Source organism: Dermochelys coriacea, chromosome 10 (assembly GCF_009764565.3).
Source record: "Dermochelys coriacea isolate rDerCor1 chromosome 10, rDerCor1.pri.v4, whole genome shotgun sequence".
Lineage (NCBI taxonomy): Eukaryota > Metazoa > Chordata > Testudines > Dermochelyidae > Dermochelys > Dermochelys coriacea.
In genome coordinates, this window is record NC_050077.1 from 11,901,179 (window position 1) to 11,923,015 (window position 21,837).

At 41.1% G+C, this 21,837-nt stretch overlaps 1 protein-coding gene across 12 annotated transcripts in view; it reads left to right on the plus strand.

Annotated features, from left to right (window-relative positions):
* The window catches only part of MAD1L1 (mitotic arrest deficient 1 like 1), a 551,618-nt gene that overhangs the window by 155,478 nt on the left and 374,303 nt on the right, over nucleotides 1-21,837 (plus strand). For all 12 annotated transcript variants that reach the window (XR_006274883.1, XM_038419935.2, XM_043494295.1 and 9 more), the window contains one exon: nucleotides 11,889-12,033. Coding sequence is in view for 11 of the 12 variants with exons in the window: in XM_038419935.2 (XP_038275863.1) it covers nucleotides 11,889-12,033 (145 nt within the window). In the remaining variant the exon portion in view is untranslated. The remainder of the gene's footprint in view (nucleotides 1-11,888; nucleotides 12,034-21,837) is intronic.

Genomic DNA, 21,837 nt, shown 5'->3' on the forward strand with positions numbered 1-21,837 from the left:
GTGTCAACCCAGTGAAAGACCCAAGTAACACAGTGACCTTGGGTTTCTATTTTCTGGGTCATATAAGGCATGCTGTGGATTTGAAGCTCCTTGAGGAGTAGGGGTGGTAGGATTCCATTAACTGTTCTTTAATTTAGCATCCTATAACATTGGATCCTATCCTTCCAAAGTAAAAAGAATTGCCACTACAACATGTGGTGGCTTTGAGAAGAGGTTTGTCAATGCTTAGCTATCTGGGGCATAAGTGGCAAGCAGAATAAGAGATTATAGTCGCACTGTGTATCCAGGATCTATGAAAAGTGGGCTTGTAGAAAAGTGAGTCATTTCAAACAGACGCAACTACAAGTAATCAGTTTGATACTCATTCAGATTGTTCTCCTTTGAACAGATTCCAGCTCTCTTTAAGTGGATGGCTGATACCAGGCACTTAAGGCCCGATTTTCATCCACCTTTATTGCTGAGTAAAGTGGATGTGAAAAGTGTTTAAAGTAGATTGCAACAAGCGAGGTAGCTCTTGTTGCACCAGCCAAGGCGGCAGGGGAACTATCCACTCTACCTCTTTTACTTTAAACATGGGCGTAAAATGCTACGATTCTGACCTCGTAATGTTACATTCACTTTGCACAGGTGAAAATGCTGGTGCAAGTCAATATTAAATTTAACGGAGGCCCCAAAGAGCTCTGGAGTGACTTCTCTGGGAGTGAGGTATACGTTGTGAAATCCAGAGTTGCCCAGTGGTTGACAAAGCAGGCTTTTAGGAGGCATTTGTTTAAGATTGGTTGTTTTAAAAATTTTTTTTTTTAATATTCTTCATTCATTACATTTCAATAGAACAGCAGCCTCCTGTTCTGCTATATTTAGTGCAGTTACTATCACTCTGGACTGCTTTGCTATAAAGTTCAGAAAATGGCTTCAGTCACTGCTGTCCAAACAAGTGAAAGCCCTTTTTGATGTTCTGGGGAGGATGAAAGAGATGTGTAGTGAAATTAATTTGACCCTATGATAGTTAAGGACAGAAAACACTGACTATATGTAAGCATTTCTCGTAGTTAGCTAGATGCCTTTCCAATCATCTCTGCCCTTTGATCCTAACCATCTATTCTGGACAGATACGGTCAGTGGTGCCCAATTGTGCGCTGGTTATCTGTTTTGGACAAGTATCTATTAGGATCAGATGTGAAAAATCGGGACCGAGGTAGAGGATAATAGGCATGTATATAAGACAAAGCCCCAAATATTGGGACTGTCCCTATAAAATTGGGACATCTGGTCGCTCTAGTTGTGATCTTCATACTTATTGCATCTTGAGTCAGACTTTTAGAGCCAAAAGGCCAGTGTTTAGTTCCGGGCAACAGCCTTGCATTTTACTCAGAATTATGATTGGGGTCCCAGCTGTAAAAGAATAATTTTTCAAGTATTCTTTCAGACAATGCTGTTTCTATAAATGCATTCAGTAGCCTAAGAAAAGCATTCAGCTAGAAAATGTGAGTGAACATCAGTGTATGATGCTCATTTCATGCTGGAATACTATAATACACATTGGAAATGAAGTCTGATTGGAAAAGGTCGTCACAGACAGTTGTGTGGAGCCTTCATGAAGCAGTAATGAGTCACGAGTCTGTAAGGGCTCCTTGTCGTTAGATTGCAATGGAGGGTTTAAGGTTTTGTGTTTATCATCCAAACACTTTCTGACCCTCTCTTTATTTTATTGAAATAAGCTATTATCCTATTGTCAAGAGTGTAGAATTTCAACAGATTCGTTTACTGACAAGTCAGTTCTGTTTTCCTGTTTCCCTCCTCCTTTCATTCCCAATCTCCAGGCAGATTTTCCTTCTTCTCTCCTCTCTGTCAGTCCCCTGCCCCTTTATGCCCCGCAGCCTCCTCAACTCTCAGACTGCTCTTTCCAGAATGATGATTCTCCTCTCACTGTATATATTACTTTGGCTCTATAACAGAACCCTAGAACATTTGCAGTTGCTCTTGATCTTTGAGCCCCCAGCTGTCTGCCCTGTGTATCTCCTCTTTATATGGACACTGTGGACTTGAGTTCTGGGCCTGACAGCTGGAGGAGAAGGATAGTGTTGATCAGATTTGGAGCAGTACAGGGAAATTTTCAGCTAATATTACTATAATCATGTTTATTACAGAAATGCCTAATGGCCAACCAAGAGTGAGGCCCCATTGTGCCATGCACTATAAAATAGTAGACAATCTCTGCCCCAAAGAGCTTACATTATAGATAGACAAGACCTACAGGATGTGGGCAGAGCTAGAACACACAAGCAGAGTGAACAAAGTGATGGATGCAAATATCATGTTAGTCCCACATTTTTGGATGTGTGTGGTAGGTTTAGTTAGGAAGGGGATCTGCTAAGTGTAAAGAGAAGGGAAGGAGGGGTGAGGGGGACAGGACAGGGGAGAAGAGGAGCGAGAGGGGCAGGTATGGGGTGAAGTGAAACTGAGGTGGGGAGATAGGGAGGGAGAGGGTGGAATGAAGAGTCATCACAGGGTAGAAGAGAGTCTGCCAAAACGGTTCTGCCAGAAAGTTCTCTGATTGTCTAGAGGCTTCTACTTTTTGCTCCTATCAGTTCAAGTCTCTGGCTGGCTCCTCTCTGCAGTTTTTCCTTGTGGGAGAAAGCATCGCTTGTGTCCTAGTGCCTCTAGAGTAGGGGAAGCCCCCTGCATAGTCTTGGGTCCAAAAAGGTGGCCAAGGTGGGCTGGTCCCCATTTTATTCCCTCTCTCCAGCGCTGTTAACAGAAATTGTGAAAGGGGTGAGAAAATAACCTCTCTGTGGGTCATAGCCCTCTCAGTCTCCACTTCAACAATGCAGTCAGCTGAAATCCTCCAGGCAGAGATGTGCAATGGTGCCTCTCTCAGGGCATTATCCCCCTGTGAGCAGACAGTTGGCTGGAACAGTACTGACAGGGACGTGCAACAGGGCTGGTGAGAGCTCAGGACAAAAAGTGTCAGGCATTGGCTCGCTTCATCTCCTGCCTGGCATGAGAGTGTTTCTCCAGCACACAAGTGTGTGATTACTGGTTGGTAACTGATGGGGCAAATTGCATTATTCATTATGGTTGGGATTGAATTGAAATTGTGAGGGCAATTTTCTCTCACGCTTCAAGGTCAGATGAGAGTATTTACCATTCTCTCTCTGTTTATCTGTGAATGCAAATTGAATTTGGTGATGCAAATTGATGAAATGTTAGAAATATAAAACTCATCAGAGGTGACATGGAGAAAAATTACTGGGTAGAGCTGGCCCGTGGCTTCGCCATCCCATAAATGGGCTTCTCCTTTGATTAGTAATTATTTCAGTCTTTGCTTTCTTTCATTCTCAGCTTGGCTTTAGTTGTTTTGATCTTTTGTTTTCAAAAGAAGAACTGTAGTGACACTCTGAAGCATTTAGAATCAGAATTAGATGGTGCAAATAAAGCCAGCTGCCAAAAGGCTGCTTGTGTTACAACCGAGGAGGACAGGGTTTCTCTTGAACTTCCTTTTGTTTGTTTGCTTGGGGTGTTTTTCGGTTCACTTTCCTTTCTCAGGAAGTTTTCTTTCACATGCCCAAGCTCCCAAGGTCTCCACGGAATGCTTGGACCCTGATGGCTGGAGCGATAACCAAAAAAGAAGATACAGGTGGTTCTCACTTTTAAGCATGGCAAACTCTCTGAAGACTCCTTGTATTTCCTTATTGGCACACAGCTGTTGGGAAGAGGTGGGGAGAAGTTGGCCAACTTTCCCTCCAATCACTATTACACATGGGAGTAAGTACACGGCCCAAAGGTTTGGATATCCAAAGGGACCCAGTTCAGTGTGACTCATTGGCTAAAGCACAGCACTAGGAACCGAGGGGGCTGGGTTTTGTTTCTGGCTCAATGGGTCACCTTGAGCAAGTCACTCAACTCCTCTGCTGAGCTGTGTGTGTCAGATACCACTTAGTGTATTGACCAAGTCTCCTGTAAATTAGGGAGATTCCTTTTTACAACCAAAAAACTCTTGACTCCTCATTTAATAATGTTATTTCCCACATACATATAACTACAAGCATCCATTTATGCCAAATTCAAAAATTCTGCTTTGTTACCCAGAGTCGTATGCATCAGCCACACATATACATCAGAATGCGCTGTGAAGTCAGAGTGTGTGGGGGTACCCAGACAATGGCCCGGTGACCTTTTTTCTGGGTGAAACCAGAATGGCGCTGCAGCCCCGTGGACCAGATAGCTACTCTACACGCTGTAAAATTTGGCCCACCCACCATCACAAATCTCCCTGAAATTTATTTGAAAATGTTGGTCTGTGTGATTCTTAGTCCAGATTGATATTTACAACTAATAATAGCAAAGCTTGACAATTATATAGGGGTGCTTATTTTTAAAGAATTTCACAAGCATGGACTGATTAACCCTCACAACTCCCACTCAGAGGTATTATCCCCATTTTAAAATTGGGGTTCAGGTTTGGATGGCAAGGCTAGCAGTGCAGAGGTAGGACACAGGTGTTCCTGTTTCCCAGGCATGTGATCAGGCCAATTGACCACACTTCTCTGGTATAGCAAAAGCCTGTAGTGGCTTATACTGGTTTATAAAGACAAAATAAACTTCTCTATCATGGTCCTCGCATCTTCAACAATCAGCTTCAATCTTCCTGTGGCTAGTTTCACTCTGGGAAGCAGTGTGAGGTGGGTAAACATACAAAATTCTTGGTGGCGCCGCATTGTTTCAACAAGTATATGTTACAAATATGTTAATAGATTCTAGAAACTAAGATGCTGGTGAAGATTCAGACCATTGTTGAGATTAGGGCCACTATGACCGTCAAATTGTGAAAGGGCCCCTTTAATGTATTATACTTTGTTGCTGTGGGGTCTGAAGCTGGGACACAAAAACTGTTTGTGTTGTCTGTTTCCATGCGAATAGTTCCATTGTAGCAATCAGGTTGACCTCATAGTGTAGGGAGGTAAAAGTTTCCTGATGTAAATTGGCCTTTGATTCCAGTGAATCATTATAATTTTTCAGTTAGGGGGCAGAAGTAAGGCTGTAGCACCTGGGAGTACACAGGATTTCTGTGTTCATTCCTATTCTTTCCTGTACACTAAGTTCACTTGGAGGGGTATGTGATGTTACACTCCATATTCTTTATGAAAATATGTTTAGGATATGGATATGATATAAATGAGATATACTGTATGCAAGATGGCTCATGTAAGATATCATTGGAAAGGTTATGATTTACTGAATGTGGTTATCCAATTTGTATGCATGTATCATTTCTGTATCTGAAGTTAGGAATGTTGACTATGTAACAATTACAGTTGTGTGTGTATTTGGAAGACACCTACCAGATAACCAGCCATCAGAGCCCTGACGGCCCATTAGGAAGAAACAACAAGACTGTGAAGATACTAATCTCTTTTCTTCCTGAGAGTCCCTGGGACTAGCTGTGACACTACTAGGTCCAGGGGTCCTGCCATCTGGTACTAAACACTATCTTGGACTTCTAGTAATTTTCCACTCGCAGGAGGAGGAGGTCAAGTTTGGGAAACAAAAGGCTTCCTACCTTATGTAAATTCTATTTAGGGCTGGGAAGGAAGGCATTCCAGACTCTCCTCCATGGCCTACCCAAGAAGGACTGCTGAGAGAACCTGAAGGGACAAAAGAGACTACCTGAAGGGAAAGGCAGGAGTGAGTCCAACTGAGACAGGGGTCCAGTCTGTAAGAAGAAATAACTAGAACTCTGAGCTATAGAAATTCTGCATCCTTCTTAATTCAACATTTAGGGTGAGAAATTACATTTTGTAACCTGTTTGTTTAGTGAATCAAGCTTAGTTTGTGTGTTTTGTTTTATTTGCTCAGTAAGCTGCTTTGTTCTGTTTGCTACCCCTTTAACTACTTAAAATCTGCCTTTTGTAGTAATAAAACTTGTTTATTATTAAACCCAGTTTCTGTAATTTCTAACTGGGTGGGGGAGGGAAGAGTTGTGCATATCTTCCTCCACACTGAGGGAGGGGGCGAATTTGTGAGCTTGTTGTATAGATTTCTCTACAGTTGCAAAACAATATGCCTTTGGGTCTGCAATCCAAGGGAATTGGATACCTGAGTGCTGGGGCAAGTCCCTTAAGCTGATTCTTCCCAGAGCTGATCTCAGTGTCTGTCTCTCTCTGCAGCAGGGGGTGACCCAGACTGTGTGTGTGCTAGAGGAGGCTTAAGAGCCTGGCTCAGCAAGACAGCTTAAAGGGGGCCCATGCTGACAGAACAGGTGGGCTCAGTGGTATCTCAGCACATCAGGTGGCATCTTGATAGGGGACAACCCATCACAGGGTGCTGAAATGTCAAAGATGAAATATACTTTCTGTGCCACAGTAAAGCTCTAAACACCAGTCTGCTCTTTATTCACTGCATCTGTCTATGCCAGCAAAAGAGTTGTCCTTACAAGGTTCCTTTATTTCTAATCCTAGTGTGACTCAAGACTACCTGGTGTGTAGGACAGTGGAATGACATGAACTGTTTCTTTTCAGGTAATTTGGGGTTTATGAAAGGCAGAATGGTAGGTGATGACTAGACCAGTGCTTGTTTAGGAAAGTAGAGTTAGTATAGAGTAGGCAGGTGGGATGTTTTTCTGAAGTTGTATAATAAATGGGAGGATGAATGGTGGGCATCATTCCTTTCCTCCTGACTCCTTTGCAGGTTCTACATAATGTAGTATTTATTATACAGTGCATTTTGTATTTTCTATAGTTCTAAAGCTGGTGTGTCTAAACTTTCTGGCATACATTGACCTATACAGTGATTTTTAGTTTAAGATACAATGCTGAAGCTAAAAGAAAAGGAGTACTTGTGGCACCTTAGAGACTAACAAATTTATTAGAACATAAGCTTTCATGAGCTACAGCTCACTTCATCGGATGCATTTGGTGGAAAATGCATTTGGTGGAAAAAGTTTTCCACCAAATGCATCCGATGAAGTGAGCTGTAGCTCACGAAAGCTTATGCTCTAATAAATTTGTTAGTCTCTAAGGTGCCACAAGTACTCCTTTTCTTTTTGCGAATACAGACTAACACGGCTGCTACTCTGAAACCTGTCAATGCTGAAGCTATTAACAATATTAGTTATTGTTACTGCCCCTTACAAAGGTAAGCTAGCTGAGTAGTAGATGGGGTAGAGTTATGGGCCTCACCACCTTCCATTGGTGTGCAGTGCGATGGTAACTCCCAGGTGGAGAACAGTGATGGGTACCACCATTAGAGATGATTGGCAGCTGTGTGGAGAAGAGGGGAAGCAGAATAGTGTCAATAGAAGAAGCTGAATTTGGAACCCCACCTTTGGGTCTGAAGGAAATATGCAATCTGGAATGGTTTTAATATCAAATAAGGTCTCCTTTCAAATGTTTGTTTTCCAGTTGGCCTGCCTTAAGATATGTTGATTCGGGCAACCTTATTGCTTCTGCAGTTTCCTGACACTGACATTGTCCCATTTTAAAAAAAAAAGCATTTTAATGTCTGACCACAGAAAATTTTTTTGTCATGGGAAAGATTTTCTGTCTCACTGATCTCAACCTCATGGTTTTTCCCTTATGCCCTTTTTTTTCCTCTATCCTTCCTTTTCATTTTCTTCGTCCTTCTCTTAGCTGATCACCATTGTTGCTCTTACACGCCCCTATTATTCTATGTGTTGGTCATTCATATTCTGATTGTTTAACTACAGCATTGTTGTATCTGGACTTGGAGACTGAGCTGTTTCAACACAAAATCATTGACTCATTGGAGAAGACCAGATATGATAGGATCCATGCAGGTGGGCTACAGGCAAAAATATTCTGTTGTCAAGTCAGCAACATGAAATCTTGATGGGCTACAATTTGGCCTCTCATGTTCTAGTGTTGATTTATAAAACTGGGGAGAAACAGGAAAGGGAATGGGACATTTCAGCTTACTTAAACCTTCTTATTTACCAGTCTCTCGTTTAACTTAGGTCCCTTTGTTTTCTGTTGCCATTTATAGATGACAGACACTTTGTCAAGGATGTATATAGCCTGGATCCTGATTTGGGGAATAACTTTCCTCTAGCAAATATATTGCTGCAGCCCACCTGGCTTTTCTTTCATCACTTTGTTAGTGTGTGGCATGTGACCTGTTTACCTTTGCTTGTGTAGTTCTTGCAGTGACTTTGTCTCCTACATTTTCCTTTTTCTGTGTCCCTGACATCTTCTTTCCCTTTGTTTTTTTACAGTACTTTTAGCATCCATAGTATGCAATGTGGTCAGTGCACTCTTTTTTGTCATTTTCCTTCCAATCTGCTGTCCCTGGCAATGTGTCCCCATACCATGTTCTTCTGAGTTGCTGCACCACTCACACTGTGTTCTGTTTTTTTGACATCTGTGCACTGTGGTTAGCCCTGTGATCTTCTCCCTGACTGGCGGTATAGAACAATATTTCTAGCTTCTTGTTTGCCCTCTGTGATGGTTTTCCCAGTATTCTTTGGGTGTTAGGTTGGTTACTGAAAATATTCAGTGATAGAAACAATGATAATTTTATGGTTCATTGAAGGAGCGCTGACAGCTACTTTTGTAATTTTTAAGGAGGTTATTAAAATGTGTCTTAGCTGCTATATTCATTGTCTGCCTTTGCTGTTCTTTGAAAGGCTAAGTACGGTCTTGAAGGTGAAGTTTTATCATTAAGATTATATTTAAGAGTAGAAAGGAAGAGCAAAGTATGAGGAGAGATTCTCAACAGTTCAGAACTCTCAGATCTGGCAGTTCATTCAGTGGCTGGGGCAAGGAGTATTGGGACTGATAAACAGAAACAAATTTTCCACGTGAAGGCCAAGAAGATTTACTTTGAACTTGCAAAGGTTTTGGAAAGTGCCAGCATGCTCAGAGTTTAACTGAACTAGGGAACTTTGGGAATTTTGATTTTTTTTAAATTTAGTTTGGTTTGAATAAGTGAGTGGCATTAAAGAGCCAGAAATGCAATCAGCATAGAAGAATGTCTGGGGGTAGTGACATAATGGAGTTTGTTGCCGTAAACCTGGTTTTGAATCCTATTTGTGTCACTGGGGAGGGTAAGTTTGATATTGTCAACCTGGTTTATAGAGGACATCTGTTCCTGTTATGATTGCTGTACTGGTTGGTCTGTTCTTAATGACTCAATCTTTGCTTAGGCAAGTCCAGATTGCGGTGTGTTGGAAGACTTCTGAGGACTTTAAATATTGGATTTCCTATTGTGTTGTAGCCTATGAATACTAAAACTCAGTCCAGAGGAATGAAATTGCATTACTTACTTTCCCTTGGACAATCAGCTTCCCAGGACTTAAATTTTAACTGACCAGCACAATTGACCTGAGACCGAAAGCCTAAACAGACCTACCTCAATTTCCCTCTTAACACCATTGAATGCAGAAGAAATGGACAATCTGCCTACATGGCCATTTACTTTGCTATATTCTTCTTCTGCTTACTCATTTGTCTCCCATACTGCAATTGAGGAAGAGCACACATGGCTAGATGTGTGTGCTCTCCCTAAAGTGCTACTGTTATATGGATTGCAAATACTTTTTATTAATGTGAACAAGGAAACTAGGCAGGAATCTGTTTTCATTCTGAGCATCAAGTGAAAAAATATGACAATCGGTCAGTGCACTTAGGATTTATAAAAGAATATCAAAACTTAGAGGGATATACATACAGTTTAATTTAAAAAAAAAACAAACCCTTCATTGGGCTCAGATCTGGAAGTAGTTTAAACCTAACCAGTAAATTTAGCAGGGAGGAGAGGATTTCTATATCATGTCAGACAGTGGGTGGATCTTACATGGTTATTCACTCTGGATCATATGTAATTTGAAATGTGCATAGGAGGATTTTATTATTTAAGGGTTGGGGTGGGTTTTTTGTGTGAAAGTGGTATTTAATAGTAGAACTTTCCAGATTGACAATAAATGTTTGCATGTATTTAGTCTCCAAAGGGTTACAATAGTTTTGTTAATGTGGTATTCATCATAGATTAACAGCCTGATGTGTTCTATCTGGGTTTACATATCTCCTTGTGACATCTTACTGGGACTCTTTTTTCCCACAGGATTCTTGCCCATGGCTCACACTATTAGAGGACTGGAATGGGGCTTTCTAATGTTGACAGCTGAGGAATATCTTTTTGATAGAGATTGATTTCTGTGCATTTGCAGAGGGCTATCGTAATGGTAGATTTATCCAAAAAATGAACACAACAAAAATTCTCTGTTTACTCTCTGGAATCCTTGCTGACTAGGAAAAATGCTGATATTTCTATTAGAATCCCATAGAACTTGGGACATTTGCACTGAGCTTGTGATGAAGAGGGAATCAGCCGGTTAGTGATTTCAGAGTAGCAGCCGTGTTAGTCTGTATTCGCAAAAAGAAAAGGAGTACCGGTGGCACCTTAGAGACTAACAAATTTATTAGAGCATAAGCTTTCGTGAGCTACAGCTCACTTCATCGGATGCATCCGATGAAGTGAGCTGTAGCTCACGAAAGCTTATGCTCTAATAAATTTGTTAGTCTCTAAGGTGCCACCGGTACTCCTTTTCTTTTAGCCGGTTAGTGAGAGGCAGATACCACTCTATGTCCTATCAACTTGGAAGCTGTTGAGCACCGATTTCTTTTTGTGTAACTAATTAATTAAAATAGAGCCAGGGAAATAGTGGGACTCTGGTAATTAAATGATTCATTTTCAAATGCAGATTTAAAGCCCTCTTAATGAACTTCCCACCTGAACACACAAATGAAGAATCTGTTTCACACTGCTGGATTATCAAATTGGTCTGTGAATGGTTCCAAATTGAACTGGAACTTTAAATAGCCTTTTAATTCATCTAGAGTTTTAAAATGCATATTTGTTGTTAGAGGGAAGGATCAGAGGTCGGGAAATCACTGATTGGGGATTTGTGGCAATTTCCCAGCAAAATTTCCAAAGAGCGTAAATTGTTCTGGCAATCAGGATGTAGGAGTGCCACTTTTCTGACATATCTAAACAGTGCCTGAATAATGGTGATATTTTATTTGTTGAAGGATATTTCATTTATTTTCTTTTGATTTATAATGATAAAGAACACCTGGTATTGGTGCTTTTACTCTGCTTGAAGTTTTGTGTTTGGTACACAGTAATTTTCATTTTCAGGGCTTGTTCACACTGAAAATACAACTGTTTTTGTACTCTGGTTGTGAAACTCTCTTACAATAAAGCTGAGTTATTCCTATACTGCAACTTTTTTTCATGAATCAATCAGGTTTGTTGCCAACATCTACTATAATGCCTAACTGCTTGTACTAATGCATTATGGATAAATATAGACAGCTATCCAGTACCTCAGCAAGGAATAGAGTGCCCAGAGGATATGTGCACAGAGCAGCCCCAAGGCATGTGGGTCAATGCTGTTTGGGATGTCTTACTGCACAGAGAGCTGAGAGGAAGGGGAAATTGGCTACACAGGCATGGCTGGGAGTTCTTTCTGTGTTGCAAAATAAGTGCTGTTACCCAGTCACAGGACACAAACTATGTGCCAGCCTAGGCTGCTGGCAAGAATACCATATGGATAGTTGCCACAATTACTAACCAAATATTAGCTCTTCTTGAATGCAGATTAGGTTTAATGGCAATCACTTCTCTAACTAGTTAATATTTAAAAGGTCTAAGATCCATTATTATACTGATGCTGAAGAGTATTTACCCATGTAAAGCAATGTAATTGCTTTGGGGCTAAGCAATAAGCTTGGCCATTGGACATTTCTAATATCTCTTTGAAAAAAATGCTGATAATACGTTCCATTGCTATTAGTACTTCCCCTAAGTTTTTCTGACCTATATGGGTATGAGGTAATATTAAGATCTGACAGGTATCTTCTGTCTTTTAGTGCCCGGATATTAGAGAAGGCTCGGCAGCAACTACAGGAAGAGGTGTTACGGATTCAGAGCCAGCTACTGGATGAGAAGAAAAAACGTGAGCAGCACGAAGGTCTCGTCAGGCGCTTGCAGAAACGAGTGCTACTGCTTACCAAGGTATGGCATCTAGACAGAATTTAGGAATGCAAACCCTTCTCCCCACCCGTAGATACTGTTCCTGCAGTCCTCTTATTTCTTGTCTTGTCTGCCTCGTAGTTGATGATTCAGTGCTACTTGGTCTCAGTGTAGTGGATGCTGTAACAATGACTTAAGTCTTGTCTTTGGGTCTGCTCAGAGTAAGTGCACGGGTGTCAGTGCTGGCCTGCTGGTGCGTGGTGCTTGTATAGGCTGCTGTTATGTAGCTGACAAATCACTTAATGTCATCCTTGGCATCTGTGTTAGGAAAGAGAGTTAAGTTATGTTACCATAGATGTATTTCTGTGCCTGAGCCACTGAATGGAGTTTAAAATGGCCTTGATAGCTGCCTCGCTCACTTCCCCAACTAGAAGAAAGGTGCTATACTGTGTGCATGGTCCTGTGGAGAAACAGAACTTGGGGAACGATGAGATGGTCACATCACCCATATGTAAAAGTCCTTTCAGATTCAATGGTAGGAGTTAAACCAATAGAGTTTTACCGAAATTAGTTTAGAATCCTTTTTACAGATTTTTTGAACCAATCTATGGAGTTGGGTAGCAGGACTTTAATTTTTGGTTAAATTCTATAGAATGTTTTAAAAACCTGTAGAACCCTGATAGTTTTTGTATTAAATTTGATGGTACTGTTACCTAAAGACAAATTATGATTTATTACTTCTCTCTAGCCACAAAGGTGTGAGTTGCACCTTCCAAAGACACCCATTCGTAACTTCGCTTATTTTAGCAATCTCATTGAAGTCAGTAGGGCTGGTCACATGAGCAAACTTACACACATGTATGTTTACTGGATCAGGCTCTAAACTAGATGTGCCAATAGCTGGGAGAAGCAAGACAGTAGGAAGGAGAGATGAAAGTAATATTATGTGGTAGCTCAGCTCGATGAGAGCTTATGCACAAGATATAGTGAGGGAGGTGGTGATGAAGCTTTACTAAATAGATGCATTTTTGGGATTTGAAGGTTGAAATTGGGCAGAGTAATTTTTTCCAGCATACTATAGGAATGTGGGCCCCCCCCCAAAAAAAAGAAAAAAGAAAGGAGATGTGCTGCTACTGCTTCAGGCTTGAAATCTGAATGTTGACTACAAGATCTTGATTTGCTTTAATTGTTCTGTGCTCAGTTCTGTAATTCCGTGTCAGAGCTGAGCCAATGAGGCTGTGATGTATGGTGTACTAAGCAGGGCTTTCTGGAGCGTGAAGCAGCAGTTTCACAAGAGGGTGTTAGTTAAATCTCTTTCTGGCTGCAGTATTTGATACCATGGAGAGTCCAGTAAGTGAGAAAGAGACAGAACTACTGTCGCTTTTCTTGACACATTGCGGCAGGCATTGCATTCTGAGTGGCTGGCAACTATGAGAGGAAACTATTTCTCCCCTTGGCTCACTGAAATGACAAGCAGCATAGATAGGATTTTCCCAGCCCTATACACTTCTGGTTTTGGTATGGTCTGTAATGGGATATCTGTAGTTGTAGACATAGTTGTGTAATTCCAGGTATTCTGAAAAAGAATACAGCACTTGATAAGGCGATAAGATAATACAGCACTTGGCAGCCTTTAGATACCTATATGTGTACATGTACACACACACACACACACACACACACACACACGCGCGTCTGTGTGCGCGCGCACACACTCTCTCTTCCCCCCCCCCATATAATCTATCTATCTATCTATCTATATAGTATGTATGTTTGTTTTATTTGTAACTCTGAAATGTTCGTAACGCTGAACAAAATGTTATGGTTGTTCTTTCAAAAGTTTACAACTGAACATTGACTTAATACAGCTTTGAAACTTTACTGTGCAGAAGAAAAATGCTGCTTGTAACCATCTTAATTTAAATGAAACAAGGACAGAAACAATTTCCTTACCTAGTCAAATCTTTTTTAAAACTTTCCTTTTATTTTTAGTAGTTTTTTTAACACAGTACTGTAAGGCACAGTATTTATTTATTTATTTATTTTTGGGTCTCTGCTACCTGATTGCATACTTCTGATTCTAAATGAGATGTGTGGTTGACCGGTCAGTTCATAACTCTCGTGTTCGTAATTCTGAGATTCTGTTGTAATCTTCTTAGCTGTTTGAGGTTCTTGAGAATAGTGTCAGACCTGAGCAAGCAGTTATAAAAACAGTTGCCCAGTAAACTACCAAAATATTTCTTTTGTTAGCTTATTTCCACTCTTCAGCTGACAAATATGTTTTGTGGTGAAACAATAGGATACAGATTGGTTTTTAAAGTTCTGGATTGAAAAATCATAGTCCGTTCCTGCAACATACCATGTGGTGGTCCATATCCTAATTTCTGTATTGAAGACATGGAGCCGTTGTGATTTGTTCTTCTCTGTGGTTTGATTTCTCTCAGAAAAGGAGAAATCACTGGAAATGTCCTACCTGAATTCATACCAAATAAACTTACTTTTTGAAAGTGGAAGCTTTCAGTGGGCTGTATAATATTTCATCCAAGCTACTTCAAAGGAGAAAAGGATATCTTTGTCCTCAGAAAATCTGTTTTGTCTATGATTAAATGGGATCCTTTGTATAAAAACACACATACGGTGAGAGTTAGGGCAGGAATTTAGGCATTGTTTCCTCAGTGCTGTTTCTTTTAATGCTCTTTCTTCTCACGCAAAATTAGGAAAAGGAATTTTAATTTAATTAAAAAGAACTTATGATCTTGTGGTTTAAAATGAGATTAAGCAAATAGATTGCCTTTAAAAATAATAATTTCACAGTGAAATCGTATCTCCTAGAGGGGTATTTAATCATCTAATTAGAGGCAGTAAACTGTACTGCTCTCTCTGTCATTGTGAATAGAAAGGAGGAGGGAAGGAAGGGGAGTTCACTTATCCAGCTCACTGGTGAATCTAGTGTGATTTGTTAAACAGGACTATAAAAATCACATTTTGGGAGAAGCAATGTTGTGTGTGACATGGTCCTTACTGCTCTCTGGTAGTGTGTGTATGTTGTAGTTGTCACCGCCTGCTCCTTTGAATAGGCAAAGAATCAGTTACCCTATCCTAGCAAATAAGGAGACCCAGCTGGTTTGATAGTAAAAATATTATGCAATGACTGATGTCTTCCTTTCTTTGTGGATCAAGGCAGACATGGTGTGTGATAATTCTGTGTTTATCACTCATTTTAAAATCAACCAAAAAGGAGAAGCTAGTTCTTCCCTTCCATTGCAGTAGTGTTTAATATTAATGTAATAAAGTATCCACTCCTGCTCCTTGACACTGCTCTAGGAGCAGCTTGCTTTGCAGCTCTGACCCCTCCTCAGCCATTCCTGGTCATTCTTTATCTCTTCCTTTAGTCTCAGTCATTTTTTTGACCATTCTAGAGTCCCCGCTTCACTAGGCCTCTCTCCTTCATTCCCCACCTGCCACAGTATCTCAGCCTCACTTGGCTGCTCTGATCTCCCTATTTCAGTCTCTATCCTGTCCTCCCTTTGCTCTGGGTCTTCCTGTCTCATTTGCCCACTAGTTCCTTGCTCTTTCCCATGCACTATAGATGCTTCACTGTGACTTAGTCAATAATCAAGATTAGCATAATTCTCTGCCAGCAATCATACATGACATTTTCATAGTCTTGGGTCTTTGGTACAGCTGCACTCAGATTGCTGCTGCTAAACCACCAGTCTGGCCCTCTCATTTCTGTCTCTACCAGCGGAGTAGATTCTAGCATGTGATCCTTGGCTCTTGGTGCAGACAAACAATCAATTAAGACGCGCTGGTCAGTCTATACTGTGTGCCTGGAGGCAGTTCCCTGGACTTGAGTTCCATTACAGTTTTTTACATGTGTGTTTTAAATTAAGTATGAAGGCTAGATTTGGTCGCCCAAGGATTTTTCAGATATCACTGTTGGTTTAAAGGCGTCCCCGAAAGCCACTATCTTTGCTAGACAAGAAATTGTTTGAAGGGGTATATTCATTCATTTTCTGTCTGCCACAGTTCCCCTTGGCTTAATCCTGCGTCTATTGTGGTGGTGAAGTTTCTCTGTGTGGCTTTGTTTAAGCTCAGAATTTTAGAGAAATCTCTCACAATGGCTCTAACTCTGGAACAGCTCCACTAATGGTAGCAGTGAGATTTCCCTGAAATTCTGTGTGACACAGCCTGCCTCTCTTGTCTCTCCCTCCCCTGTTTGATTTGATGCCAAATTGGCTTTGAATGCCGTATTTACTAAGGTAGCTTTTTGTTTGACATGTGTGTTGTCCTTAAGCTTGGGTGTATTTCTTTCTCCTTTTCAGAGTTTTGCACAGAGCTTATGGTCTTTGCTTTCTTTGTAGGAAATAAAAGGCAAAGCTGCCATAGCTGGAATTGAGTCTCCTAGATTTTTTTTTTTAATGGCATCTAGGTTTCTCACAGTTGTCCCTTTTTGAGATCCCTGGTCTGAATATAAACTGCCGACTGAGTCAGGGTTTGATAAAAGCAAAGCATTGAGATGCTTGTTTATTGCGTGATGTGAGGACGGCTTTTGACATTAGTGGGGATTCGAGGACAAATTGAAGCAGCAGTCAGGTTGGAAAGCAGAAGGGGTGGTATACTCCCACGCTTCCCAGAGTCTGCTCAGTTGGGATGGTCAAACTGGGATGCCACTCACAGTATTTGGGTGGAGCTCATGGTGTGATCCTACCTCACCTTTCTTTGGTGTTTTAATCTGTAGTAAAACAGCAGTTAACTATTTTGGCATTGAATGTGCCATTGAGTTTCAGGATTAACTCCCTCTTGAGGGGAAAAAGGACAGTTTATACCTTCCTTAGAACTATTATTTCTGCTGTATGCAGATTTGGCAGACATTATGGCATCATTTTACATTTGGCTCCCTTTAAAGTTAGGGCTAAAGAATCAGGGCAGTTCTTTGGTGCATTTGGCTCCTGGTCATACTGTGGCAGCACAAAGGAGCTAGAAAGCAGCTGCATGTAGTCATCTGAGAATTCCTTTGATATTCGGGAGTTCTCAGCTGGTGCAGAGCATCACTTGCCTGCTCCTGGGCCACCTCTCATGGCCAACCACTGGCACAGGGATTGCGACCGGGCCTGGAAGGTTGTGCTGAGAGTGTGGCCAGAATGCAGTGTACCCTGAATATTCACACTAGTCGATGCTGGTTCTTTGGGGCCATTGCCAGCTGCCACAGGTCAGAGCTGGTCCCAGGAGCTTGTAATCTGTGACCAAGACTGAGATCAGCACAGATTCTGAGAACTAGGGACTCCCTGATGGCACCTGACCCCTACTTGCTATGGTGAATTGAAATATGGCACAGCAGAGAATCTGGTAATTTAAAAAAAAGGAGAGCTCAAAATCTGGATCCCAAGAATTGGCTACTAGATAAAAATGTCAAGCCCGTGCAACCTAGTCTAGATCAATCCCTGGACAGTAGACTTTGACTTGAACTTCCACTGCCCTGGTCTTATTCATTGCTCTCATGTAATGAATTTACACCATACGCGAATTAGTCTTATTTTCCTGAATGTTGTTCTGTTTGTTTGTAGTGTCTCCTTCCTGTTCATAGATTGTTTTACCTTTGGGTACTCTACTCTCAGCGGGAAAGGCCGTAAATTTTCATTCTCCTTTCAGGTTTCAGAGTGGTAGCCGTGTTAGTCTGTATAAGCAGAAAGAACGAGGAGTACTTGTGGCATCTTAGAGACTAACAAATTTATTTGAGCATAAGCTTTCATGGGCTAAATCCCACTTTATTGGATGCATGCAGTGGAAAATACAGTAGGAAGAGTGGGGGCTCGTCCTTCAGGATAGGTTGTTGATGATGCGCTGAAGAGGTTTTAGTTGGGGGCTGGAGGTGACAGCTAGTGGCGCATCATCAAAGATCTACAACCTATCCTGAAGGACGATCCCTCACTCTCACAGATCTTGGGAGACAGGCCAGTCCTCGCTTACAGACAGCCCCCCCAACCTGAAGCAAATACTCACCAGCAACCACACAACAAAAACATTAACCCAGGAACCTATCCTTGCAACAAAGCCTGTTGCCAACTCTGTCCACATAGCTATTCAAGGGACACCATCTTAGAACCTAATCACATCAGCCACACCATAAGAGGCTCGTTCACCTGCACATCTACCAATGTGATATATGCCATCATGTGCCAGCAATGCCCCTTTGCCATGTACATTGGCCAAACCGGACAGTCTCTACGCAAAAGAATAAATGGACAGAAATCAGACGTCAAGAATTATAACATTCAAAAACTAGTCGGAGAACACTTCAACCGCCCTGGTCACTCAATCTCAGACTTAAAAGTCACAATTCTCCAACAAAAAAACTTCAAAACCAGACTTCAATGAGAAACTGCAAAACTGGAATTAATCTGCAAATTGGACACCATTAAATTAGGATTGAATAAAGACTGGGAGTGGATGAGTCATTACACTAACTAAAAGCTATTTCCCTATGCTAATTTTCCCCCTACTGTTACTCGCATCTTTTTGTCAACTGTTTTTGAAATGGGCCATCCTGATTATCACTACAAAAGTTTTTTTTTCTCTTGCTGATAATTGCCCACCTTAATCGATTGGTCTTGTTAAGAGTTGGTATGGCAACCCCCATTTTTTCATGTTCTGTGTGTGTGTGTGTATCTATATCTATCTTCCTACTGTATTTTCCACTGCATGCATCTGATGAAGTGAGCTGTAGTTCATGAAAGCTTATGCTCAAATAAATTTGTTAGTCTCTAAGGTGCCACAAGTACTCCTCATTCATTCTCCTTTCAGTGTGTTCAACCAGATCATGTGTTCTGTTTATAAATCTACTTTTAGTGAGACATAATTTTTATGGTGGTGGTTTGAGTTTAGGATTAAGTAAGTATTGATTAACTAAGACATTGGCTGATTATTTACACAGATTGTCCCTAGAAGGCATCTTCTCAAAAGTCAATATTAACTATATGAGTGAGTCTCAGAGCCTAGAACTGCAGAGATCCATCAGAAATTGAGCTCTGTGATTAAACTGTTCTTAACATGGCAGATTCAGAATTCCTGACTTGATTTACCATCTGATTTGTTTTGTAGCTGCATAGGATTCAGAATAACACTGTTGGTTTCTTTGCCACATTGGACTCTGTGTCCAGCTCTTCCTTGGGATAGTGAACGATCTTTTCTTGCGGCTGGTCCTAAGGAGTCAAAAAGGTTCTTCCTACTCTCGGAGCTCAGTGAGTTAACTCCTTTTATACCGATCAATAATTTTATCTGGGCTGTGAACATATTTAACTCTGCCAGCTTGATTGTTTTCAATATAACGGATGGGTTGGTTAAACAAAAGCTCTGCAACGGACTTTTCTCTGGGTCTCCCAGTGCATTTTGTCTTGCAGTTATGTTTAGATTGTAAGCTCCTTGAGGCAGGGGTCATGCCTGCTCTTCTGTGTCTTGAATAGTGCCAAGTTCCCCATTGGTCCTTAATGAAATAAGTAGTAATGGTTTCTAAGCCGGTTTCCACCTCTGATTCAGTTTGACCTCTTATGGATCATTTTGAACACTGACTTGTGTTCTATTGAGTCGCAACTCTTCCTCCACTGAAACCCTTGTCCCATGCTTTTATTTTTCTCTCATCTTGACCCTTGCCACTTCCTTCTCTATGCCAACCATAAGTCTGAGCTCTGCAGATTCTAGCAGCCACACAATGCTTTTGCCTAACTTTTTTGTACATGCAAAGAGGCATGACGACATCCGCCATATTTTCAGACAATTCAGTTGCCTCCCCTTCCCTTTTTGATTGAGTAAGAAATTCCACTCCTTATTTTGAAAACTCTTTCTGGGCATGCCTCACGTGCTTCACAGACTCCAGGCCAGGAACATCCTAGGGGCAAGGGTTACCCCTTCTGTGTTTGGGTGGCAGCTGCATTCAGAGGTCTTCACTCATGGGATAACACTACCCTGTCCAGGAGGATTTGCCAGGGGAGGTGGCATTAGTTTCCAACCTTAGGAAAGGTACTGAATGAGATTGGCCCCACCTCTTCTTTAATACATAGTCTGTACTCCTCATTGAATCTGAAAATACTGTGCAAAGGAAGGTACACATTATTATCCTTATTTCACAGATGGGGAAACTGAGGCATGGGGGTAAGTGACTTACAGAAGGTCATGCAGCATGGCACTGGTGCAGTTGAGAATAGAACCCATGACTCCTGTCTCCTAGTCCTGTGTACTATTTCCTGGAAAATGTTCCCTTCCTTGGTCCACCATTTCTGCCAACTGGTTCCCAGTTGGAATGGGGTTGTGGGTGCCTCCTCTCCCTAAGGACTTTCTGCTGTGAGGGCTCACAGAAACTGGGCCTGTCATTTCTCTTCCTCTCTTTTCTCCCTTTTCATGTGTGGGACTCGCCTATTCATCTCTCCCAACTATTTTGCCATGCTTAGTGTAAGTTTATCCTCTGAAGCTCCTGCCATTTGGAACAGCTTTTCTTTATCTTTGTTGTTCTTTCCAATTCCAAATCACTCTTCAGATTTCTGATTTTGATATTGTCTTTCGTGCATGTACCTCTGAATTTCTGTTTGCCTCTGTTTTGTTTAGCTTGATAAATATGTAATAGAGCTCAAGAGTAAAGCATTTGGGGATATAGTGTGCATGGAGAATGCTGTAGAAAGAAAAGTTTTATATTCTTGATTTGCATCAGTGTAATCTTGGCTCTTTTAGTATCATATATACCACCCTTTTCAATGGCATATGGAATGTTTTTATTAAATAAAGCTGTAGAAACCAAGTAAGGCAGATCTTTCTGCACCCTGTTTCCCTCACAAACAAAACTCAACAGTCCCTGGAATCATTTTGGTTACTTCTCAATGCCCCATTACAATCTGTCCACTAGTCGTCTTATAATGCGGTGATCAGAATTACACAATACTCTCAATGTAATCTTAGAATAGTCTTATCTAGTGCCAGAACAAGTTATGCTGATTTATACTTTGTGCTTCGTTATATTCATTGCAAGTTCTTATTTGCATGCTTAACACTTAAATATGCTGTATTTTGAATGTGTGATTTGTATTTTGAGACCTTTATTAAGCAACTCCAGTCTAAGGGTTTAATTGTTACTGATAGCTAAGAGTATAATTGCCTTGATAAAATATCATGACTATATTAAGCTAATGGAAATTGCTTCCAGAACTGGGTGAACACAAACCATTTTACTATTTGAAAAGGCTGTTTCAAGAGAACCACTAATATCATTCACCAATACATCCGCAGAATCTCTTTAGAGAACGAACAGAAGAGATGAAAGGGATGTATTCTGGGAGGAAGCTGTTTGCAGTAATTTAGGGGCAGAATGCGAGAACAAGTATAATTGGAAGGAGGAGGCATCTTCAAATTAAAAAGAAAATATTGTAATGGATACCTAGTTGGAGACCTGAAGAGCTTTGAGTGGGGAAGAGAAATTAATAGTCCCTGATACAGACATGCTTTTCTCCTGCTTCATTTTTCCTTTGTAAGCCTAATCTATTTGCCTGATTCCATGATGTGTGTGTCTGGTTCTGATTTCATTTAGTTCCTCTACTTTACAGCTAAGGAAGTGACAATGAGATGTAGTTCTGATAGGCTCTTGTTAGTCTGCCACAGAATTACTCTTGAAGGCTTCAAGGCTCCCTCACTTGCCGATTTATTGGATTGGAGTTCTGGTTCACATTTACATCTTCATTCAGTTCTAGGGCCAGAAGTGGTCTCCAGACCAGAAATGATTCCTTCTACCTCTGCTTCACTTACTATAACTATTAAAGAGACAAGGTGGGGGAGGTTGACCAACCCCTGTTGGTGAGAGAGACC